The sequence below is a fragment of the Otolemur garnettii genome, unplaced genomic scaffold, assembly GCF_000181295.1.
Source record: "Otolemur garnettii isolate 467f Iridium unplaced genomic scaffold, OtoGar3 scaffold00394, whole genome shotgun sequence".
Classification (NCBI taxonomy): Eukaryota; Metazoa; Chordata; class Mammalia; order Primates; family Galagidae; genus Otolemur; species Otolemur garnettii.
Genome location: NW_003852789.1, coordinates 103,435 through 113,697, shown reverse-complemented (window position 1 = coordinate 113,697; position 10,263 = coordinate 103,435). Strand labels below are relative to the sequence as shown.

The window sequence follows — 10,263 nt, the reverse complement described above, 5'->3', positions numbered from 1 at the left end:
TGATGTGGGCTAATCTTACTGGAGTTAGATGATATCTCAAAGTAGTTTTGATTTGCATTTCTCTGATGATTAAGGATGATGAGCATTTTTTCATAATCTAAGACATTTTATACATAATTTTAAAATGTTTTATTAAACTTCACATAATCATAAAAGTTTACTTACAAGTTATTTAGATATACAGAATTTTGTAAAATGCTTTAAAAAGTTATCAGTGCTTTTGAAGATCAGTATGACTCTCTCTGATCATATAATCCATGGGGATTATTTTGTAGGTAATCATTATTCCAGTGTTGCTACACATAAATGATTTGTCATATGTATATTTCAACTTCACCTAATAAGATTTAAAGAGGGGTGCTATTACTGCTATGGTAATTACTGGGGTCCCGCCCTGGGGACAAGGTCCCACCCTGGAGACAGGGTCCTTTAAGACCTGTGGAGCTGGTCTCAATTGAGCGAAGAAAAGTTAGAAGTAGTGAGAAATAAAGAGACAGAACACACAGAATAGAGTTTTCAAAGGTAGGAACATAGGGGACCACCACTAGTTTGTGGGGTACAGTGAACAGCCCTGAGTGTTTGCTTCACTCAGCTTTTATTGAAAGCTATTTGCTCATTTAGTCCAGAGGGTAAGCAGAGGAAGGGAGCAAAAACATCAGCAGTTTCTCTGAGTAAACAGGTCAACTCTTATTCTATCTATAATTATTAACTTTAAGGATCTGAGCTCCTTTGAGAAATCTGAAACCTGAGCCTTGTGTGGGAGCAGCCTTCTGCCTGTGGTCACGCACACAGATTCCCTGGGGGAAATTAATCCTCAGTAGTTCACTGTTGAGCAGATGCCATGGCATCAGTCTTCTCTGAAAAATTGGTAGAACAGAACAATTATATGTGGTACAAAAGGATAAATTTAGTTTAGAAACCATATGATTACTGTCATATATGCAGTCTGATATTGTTTCACTTAACACTTTCCTTCTTTTTTATGAGCAAATTCTGGCCACCCAATGTCTCTTTATATCATCTTACTCAATAACTTTTCCATTTCTGACCATGACTTTCTTGATTTCTGGGTTACAATTGCTACGGGCATGTGCACAGTATGACAGTGTCATAAAATCCAATGGCCCCTCTTTGAGAAGTGATAAGATTGAGACATAAAAAGAACATTAAAGAAATTAAATGTAGGTACCATGACATCTTCCTCACAAAGTAATGGCATTTGTTTCAAAAGAAACAATGTAGTCTACATAAAATAAACAAAAATAAAAGCAGAAAATCAGAAATAAGGAAAAAAACTAATGACAGGCAATGTCTCATTGTGTGCTTTATTTTGAGATGTTAATAGGTATTCTGAAAAAATAAAAAGCAAGATGTAAAAATTTCAAATCCATTTTGAAAAGGCTGCTTTTTCTTTCTCTGCTCCTAAGAGGGCTAGGACTCAAAATGCTCTGCTTTGTCTGGCAGAATACTGAATAATTTTGAGTTACAAAAAATATTCCACCACAGATACTTTTTTCTTTTCTGGATCTCAAAATGTTCCCCTTTGTCTGGCAGAATACTGAATAATTTTGAGTTACAAAAAATATTCCACCACAGATACTTTTCTTTTTTGGATCTCAAAATGTTCCCCTTTGTCTGGCAGAATACTGAATAATTTTGAGTTAAAAAAAAATTCCAATACTGATCCATTTTTTTAAAACAATATATACACTTCAAAATCAGGTGTCACATTTCTGGTGCCAAAGAAGTAAGCACACTCTGACTCCTATATCTTATTAATTGAGATAAGAAATTGAAATAATATCTTACTAATTGAGAAGAAACATCCATTTTCTCACGGGAAACATTATTATTTTTTTTATTTAGAGATAGACTTAAAAAAATAATGGTGGAAATGTGAGATAATACATTGTTTGTATGAACTGGTGCATTAAAGTAGTTGATAAGATAAGGTAACTGGGAGGCACTTGAGTGAATGTTGCTTACTGTGAACCTCAAACTCCCAGGATCAAGCAATCATCTTGCTTCAGCCTCCCCAGTAGCTGGGACTATAGGCACCCACCACAATGCCTGGCTAGTATTTCTATGTTTAGTAGAGACTGGTTTCACTCTTTCCCAGGCTGGTCTTGAATTCCTGAGCTCAAAAAAATCCACCCACCTAGTCCTCCCAGAGTGCTAGGATTACAGGCATGAACCACCAGCCCTGGCCAAGGCCCAGGTTTTAGATTTGTGTAAGTGAATCTTTTCTCTGCTTATCTATGTACTGTGTAGAGTATTTTTGTAAACTATAAATCAAATATTCTAAACTCTCTAGTAACCAACAAACATGTAATTTTGTTTCAGATTTTGTTCTTGATTTCTACTTGGTGTTGGACACATGCTGATTGAAGCTGAATTTCTCTATCAATTTATCTGTACAAAACTTCTGATGTTTCAGGTATTGTCGTGTGCTTTTGAAACACATCCTTTTAGTAAAAACTGCATTAATTATACAATATTATTGATATTCTAATTCTTCCATTGAGGAAAAAGTATTCTTACAAGCAAAACTTAGGAAAAGCTCCACAATTTTAATAATGAAGTAGTTAACTTACATATGTTCCTAGTAACATAACATACTTCTTTCTGATTCTCTACTTCTTAATCTTTTTGTTTCCTAATCATGCTCATGCTATACTGATCATCAACCTATGGGATCACATGCTTTATAAATCACTGGGTAAATGTTTACCCAGTTAATAAATTGGTTTCACTTTTTGTGGTACTAGCTGAGTAAAAAGCCTGTTTATCATGGTGTGGGAGAATAAGACCTTCAACTCTGACTTCGTCCTGCTGGGAATCTTTGATCACAGCCCCACCCACACTTTTCTCTTCACTCTCATCATAAGCATCTTTGCATTGGCCTTCCTGGGAAATACTGCCATGGTTCTCCTTATCTCCCTGGACATGCAGCTCCATACCCCCATGTACTTCCTCCTCAGCCAACTATCCCTCATGGATCTCATGCTCATCTGTACCACCGTACCCAAGATGGCCTTCAACTACTTGTCTGGCAGAAATTCCATTTCTGAGGCTGATTGTGCCACACAAATTTTCTTTTATATATCACTGCTTGGCTCTGAATGCTTCTTATTGGCTATTATGGCTTATGACCGCTATATTGCCATTTGTCACCCTTTAAGGTACACAAATCTCATGAGCCCCAAAATTTGTGGACTTATGGTTGCCTGCTCCTGGATCCTGGGATCTACGGATGGTATCATTGATGTTGTAGCTACATTTTCCTTCTCCTATTGTGGGTCTCGAGAAATAGATCACTTCTTCTGTGACTTCCCTTCCCTGCTAATCCTCTCATGCAATGACACATCAACATTTCAAGAGGTTCTTTTCATCTGCTGTATAGTTATGATTGTTTTCCCTGTAACAATCATAATCGCTTCCTATGCTTGTGTTATTCTGGCTGTCATTCAGATGGGTTCTGGGGAGGGTCGCCGCAAAGCTTTTGCCACCTGTTCCTCTCACCTCATGGTAGTGGGAATGTACTTCGGAGCAGCCTTATTCGTGTACATACGGCCTGCTTCCGATCGTTCCCCAACCCAGGACAAGATGGTGTCTGTCTTCTACACCATTCTCACTCCCATGCTGAACCCCCTCATCTATAGCCTCCGCAACAAAGAAGTGGCCAGAGCGTTCATGAAGGTAATAGGGAAAGCTAAGTCTGGAGAGTGGGGTGCATAATTATCTTCATGCTTTGTTGTCTAATAAATTCTTTTTATTGCCTCTCTTTTTAAATTTCATTTAGTACTAAAAATAGCATTCATTGCATACATATACTTGTACTAGCATATATATGGGCATTTATATAACTTAACTATTTCACAGAAATTATATTAAATTAATAATAATAAAAATAATAAGTTAATATTTTAACTATGTTATATTGAATATCATTGTGACTACAATATAAGGCATTTTCTAATAAGGACATTAGAATTTCTTTTTAATAAATAAAGAATTTTGTGGTGCATGTCAGGTGATAAACAGCTTCTTTTCCCAAGGTATAAACTCACTTATTGGACCTCTTCAAACTCACTCTGGAATAAAAGTTGATACACTGAACTTTTATATAGTCAATATTTTATAGTGAAATTTAAATTTTCCCAGGCTTCTAAAAGATACTGCTATAATTTCAATACAGATGACATTTTAAAATTCCAGGATTTTTTTCCATCGCAAAAGTTTAATTACAAAATCACAGATCCAAAATCATTTCCATGTTGTCAAAACCCTTCTAAGGTCTATGCACTGATCCAATGAGAAAATTATCTCATTATTCAGATTTCAAGTGAATGGAGAATTTACAAGACCTGATACTTATAAGTTTTATTAATAATTATAGATCATATTTTGAAATTCAGATTATATGTAAACTTTTCTTCATTTTCCAAGAGAAATATCTTATTACATAACAGTACAAATAAGAGGTTTATAATTCAGTTGCTGACACATTCCCTATAATGAAAATTATTTAGTTGCAATTACATAAACTTTACTTGTACTATTGATTCATAAGATCAAATCTTTATAAAATTGCTTCAGCATTTCTATTTATTGAGTTTATGGAAGAACACAAAATCCTATGATATAATTCTAGTCTTTTTTAAATTACTTTATGAGAATTACATATAGAATATAAATTAAGTGGCTGAAAAAGATGTTTTCACAATGGCCCAAAGTCATAATTTAAGAACATATTATTTGGAGACTATTACATTCCTACAGTAGAAGTTATTTAACTTTGAATGAATAGCAAACCTATACATTAATTAACAAATATACTTATAGCTATTAAGTTTTTTATTATTATGTATGTATATGATCTTCAGCATATGTATAACAACTTTTATACGTTGGGTTGAGGTAAGTAAAGATTGAAAAATATTCAATCATCTCATTATTTTTCTAACAATTAATCAGGAAAGAACTGTGATTATAGTTATTATAGTTATATATTATATTATATATTATATATATATTATATATTATAGTTATATTATAGTTATCTAAAACCACTTGGTCAAATTAGAAAATTAAATTCTTTGTTTTTTTCTTTCTTTTATTCATTTATTTATTTATTTTCCTTTTATGAAGTCATATATACCTTGATCATGAATACATTTATGTCTTTGTGGGATTCAATGTATTGATTTTTCATACAAATTGGAGTGCTTATATCCAACTAATTAACATAGCTTTCACCTCATTTACTTAATCACTGTGTGGCATTTGTGTTCTATACTTGATAGATTAAATTAAATTTTGTAATATCTGCCTTTAAGCATAATACACTTTAGATTCATTAAAATTAGATTTATTTATACCTATGGATCTATGATTATACTGAAATATAGATAATTCAATTCAGACAAATAATGATTTTTGATAATCAATTTTTGATAATCAATAATGATTTTTTTGATAATCAATTTTTTTTAAATTGACAGTGATATTTAAGGAGGTATTTTCCAAGGTTATTAATTTTTTAATTTATATATAATATCAACTTTCAAATTAATATAAATTACTGGTAAGGAAAATGCAACTAGACACTATTTAAATTTTACTGGCCATGACAAACAGAAAACAGGCTCTGGACTTTGTTCCCAGTCTGAGCAATTCCCAGCATGCAGGACAATACTCATGCTACAGGGTGGTTTTTACAACTCCCCACATGAACTCCCTTCTACTTTGATCACAATATTGCTAATAGTTTAAGATATTCTTTCTTTGTTATGATTTATTTATGTCAAAAACATATTATACATCTATTCTGATCATGGTACCATGGATTATGTGGTATATATTTTGTTATTTCTTGGAACACTGAGAACACTCAAAATTGCTCAATAAATTATTTGTGAAAATAATTACCACCATTCTGGTTACTGTGAAGAGTGGCCTCACTTTGCTGTTTTTTCTTTCTTCCTCAATATTCCTGTTTCATCAGTTTTACTAAATATAATTAACATAGATTGGTGCTGATCCATCAGAATCTTTTTAAATCTAGGAGATGTCTCTCTTAAACTTTCACTTGGTATCACCTAGAAAAAATGCTATCTTCATTTTCCCTTTCAAGTCTCTGATGTCACCAAACTCCCACTTTAATTTGTTCTGCTGATTATAAATTCAATTTAATAAGTGAACATTCAAGATTATTTTCAAATATTATGACTTACATCCTAATTTTAAAAGATGCTTAATTTTTTTCTTTCAGTTAATGATTTTGTCTACTTATGTTATTGACCATTTAATAAGGCTATTTATATTCTCATCAATTTTATTCACAGACAAAATAATTAAAGCAAAATATATAATAGGGTAAAACCTCACTCAACGTTGGTTTATTTTGAGGAACTTAAAACTTATGATATTAATTCAACAATAACTCAATTCACACACCCATCTTTGTATCAGCTTTATGTAATGTGTATGTTTTTTTAATTTGCAGACTCCTGCCTTCAACCTCCCACTATGTGTTAACACATATATACACACACAGAGCATCCATTATTTTGGGGTACTTGGATGGCACATTCATTCTTAAATCTTACCAATATTACTGGGCATACCATGGCTCCTCAGGAATGAGTTTAGAAAAAGTTTCTATAGTAGTTTTAGTACAATCAAGCAGGGAAGAACTAACTATACAGGGATTTACAAAGGAAAGCATTTGATACAGAAAATGTTTAACTATAATATATAAGGAAACTCTATACTACTAGAAATTTCTTAACATAGGCCAGAGAGAGAGAGCACCCAAGACAGTTGGAAGGGATGTATATATACAAGGCACCGAGGAAGATTGGTTCAGTAGTGAAGTGCTACAGGATAGCACTTGTTTAGTGTTGCTGGGCAAAAATTAGGCAGCTTTCTAAAGTGCAAGCCAGGGAACAGGTAAGCAGCAACCAGTGCCCTGGGCATATAGTTAAAGTCCAGGTGCCAATGGGGGGAGGGGGCAGAAGTTGTTTGGAGCACAGGAGCTGGTTAGCATGGCAACAGTGAACTTATCAAAAGAAATATTGCTCAACATGTGACCTTCAGGCCACAGACAGCCTTATGAGTGTTACACAAGGCTCTATTTCTATGTTATCAAGGATGCAGAAATGGTGTGGCGGCCTGAGATAGATGATGTTCTAGGTTCCTGCCTGTGGCATGATCAACTATAAATTCTCACACCCAGATTTATCTTTCCTAATCTTCTCCAGAGATTGCATGAAGTGTCTTCTTTAGGTAGTGTTTCTCTAGAATCTGGTACTGAAAAAGCTAACATCATGTGCACTTTAAAGGAGAAATGCTTGAAGAAATGCCATTGATTGTTATAGAGCTTATATTAAAGAATTCATCTGGAGCCAATGGGCAGTAAATTGACAATTGGCAGTCTACAGCTTTGGCCATTAGACTTCTATATGTATTTTGTAAATGATTATATGTCTCTGTACAGAGGAATAAATTTATATTTCTTGAAAATAAACAAGTTCTAACTCTTCTCCACAATAAGATAACATTGCAGTCGCTGCAATCATTCCATACACTGTGGACTATGTTAATTATTTATCAAATTTAGTCATGGTCTCACTGCATACCCTGCTACCTAAAGACTAAGCTGTAAAATTAATCTCCAATAATGCTTATATAATTTTTTAAAGTGGGAAGGCAGAAATGGGAAGTTAGAAGGAGAGAATGATTTGTATATATGAATAAACACCTGGATGTAACAAGCACAGAGAAAACACAAAACCCCAGAAGTCCTCATCCTCATTTCTGTAACTGGTTGTGAGTTCATTGTTAATATCAATGGCTTTCTTTAATTTCTATTTTGTATCTTTTGCTTTTCTGGCACCTCAGTCACATTTCATTTTTTACCAGGCAATGTGACCCAAATCTTCATTCTCAGAGGTTCTAAGTCTTCAGTCATTCTGTATTGCTTTTGGTGTCTGTGGTTTTTCATATACTATATTATTAGATATACAAATACTAAAAGGTACCCAAAAGAATCTCCCAGGCTTTCTTCTATATATTGTATCAGAATCAATCACTCCACTCTGAAGATTCACTCCTCTGTTTGTTTACTGGTTCAGTGGCAATAAGAATCAGCAAAGTTGAATGTCAGTTTCATCTTCCAATTCAAGACAATAATAGCTGTATTCCCTAGTGAAAGCATTCCCTATTTATGGAATAAAATCTTCAAACCAAAAAAGGCTAAGATTTCTAGGACAGGAATCACATATTCTACAAATGGATTACTAGGTATAGTGATAAGAGGAGCCAAACCACTTTCACTGCTTAATTCCTAGATTCATGCATTCTGGCTATGGGGAAGAGACAAAGTTCTACTAGCATAAGATATATCCAAGACATAACATTATCTTATTAGGGGGTTCTTTCTCAATTGGTGATGCAGTTGAATATTTAACAAGCAACTCCACTTTTTTATAAGAAAATGAAGTTTTTAAAAATAGGCTATTTTAATCAGTTTGGTGAAAATATTTCAAATTGTATATAAAACCAGCACACTGTAACCCATGACTGCATGTACACAGCTATGATTTAATAAAAAATAAAATAAAATAAAATGGTTAAAATGGTAAAAAAAAATTAATTAAAAAAATTAATTTCAGATTAATATGAGAGCACATACAACTAGGTTACATTGTTTGCCTTTGTAAAGTCAAGCCCATGTTGTAGTTGTGATCTTCTCTCAGGCAGTGTGCTAGTTACCCATACATTGTACCTGTTAGGTGGGAACTTGCTAAACTCTTTTGCTATCTTCTCCCTTTCTTGAATTTGAGTTTTTCTCTTAGTTGTGCATGTTGTCATTAATCTACAAATTTCAACTTAGTATTGAGTACCTGAGATGTCTGATCTTCCACTCTTTGATACTTAGGAGACTATTCTCCAAATCCATGCAAGTTGTAACAAAAGATATCAAATTCTCCATCATTTTTATGACTGAATAGTATTGTAGGATATACACTTACCAATTTTATTTGGATTATTTCTATATCTTTGTGATTGTAAATTGGGCTGCTAAAACATTTGAGTGCAAATGTCCTTATAAAATAACTTTTTATTTTGGGTAGATACTTTAAAGCCAGATTTTTCTAGGTGAGAAGACGTATGATATGGTAAGACAAGTTGATTCCATGACCATGAAACCATTGTTGCATTTCCTTTGCTGTGAAAGACTTCCTTGATCTAATTCAATTCTCCATAGAATGTCAGAGCAGTTCATTAGGCATTCTGTGAGTTCACAAAGATGGTGGCAGCTGGAACATTAGGAGACAGAAAGGGAAATCTAATGTCCCTTGTGTGTTTAATCTAAAGTCCTAATGTGTGTTTAAAAAAATATTTGTCCATCCTCTTTGATGGAACAGGGTGGGGGTCTGGTCTTCACAGTAATAGTATCAAATATGGGGCTCAGTGTTTGTCTATTCTTTTTACAGATTAAACATTCAGCAATAGCAGTATTCCAGGTAAGTTTGATTCCAGGTAATGACTAAAGTAAAGTCCAGGATGTTGAGCTCAGGTATAGCTTTTGTCAACATCATTTATTCAATGGATCACTGAAATAAGCTGACTGACACTGCAGAGCACATCATTTCATTAAGTAGAGTGTATGAGTCTCCTCTGTGATAGATGTGCTTACATTCAGATGGAACACAGATACAAAGTAATAATTAAGTTCATGAACATGCCCCATGTGCTTACATTTGTTACACTATTCAAATAACTCAGAGTTTATAACTATGGTATATCAGTGTCTCACAGCTATGCTTCTGTCAATGTATGGTAGTATCTTGCTGAGTGATGTTCATTATTGTTGTTGCATGGTTTTGTGTGTCATCACAAGAATGTCGAAGCTTGAATTAGAGCAACAAATAAACACTAAATTTCTTGTTAAACCTGGCAAGAGTGGAAGTTATTCCAAGTTTATAGGGATAATTCCATTGAGAAAATAGCAGTGTATAAGTGGATTAAATGATTTTCTGAGAGAAAGCATCACTGATGAAGAGAGGGAAGGGCAGTAAAAGCAGAACTGATTCTGCAAAGCATTGAAAAAATTCATCAAATTGTGGGTTTAAAATCTTTGTCTGACTGTGAGAAGCACAGTAGACCAAGTAAACATCAATAGAGAAATAGTTTGGAAAATACTTTTTATTTTTTTGTTTCAGGTTAATGTGAGGATACAACCAATCAGGTCAC

At 33.6% G+C, this 10,263-nt stretch overlaps 1 protein-coding gene across 1 annotated transcript; it reads left to right on the top strand.

The window, feature by feature from the left end:
* Nucleotides 1–2,790: 2,790 nt before the first annotated feature.
* Nucleotides 2,791–3,738, top strand: LOC100945446 (olfactory receptor 2M3). The gene has a single exon (XM_003803649.2). The coding sequence runs from the start codon at nt 2,791–2,793 to the stop codon at nt 3,736–3,738; it is 948 nt and encodes a 315-aa protein (XP_003803697.1).
* The last annotated feature ends 6,525 nt before the right edge of the window (nt 3,739–10,263 follow it).

Bases quoted from the DNA above. Each gene is read 5' to 3' on its own strand.
- LOC100945446 (XM_003803649.2), top strand. From the start codon at position 2,791: ATGGTGTGGGAGAATAAGACCTTCAACTCTGACTTCGTCCTGCTGGGA.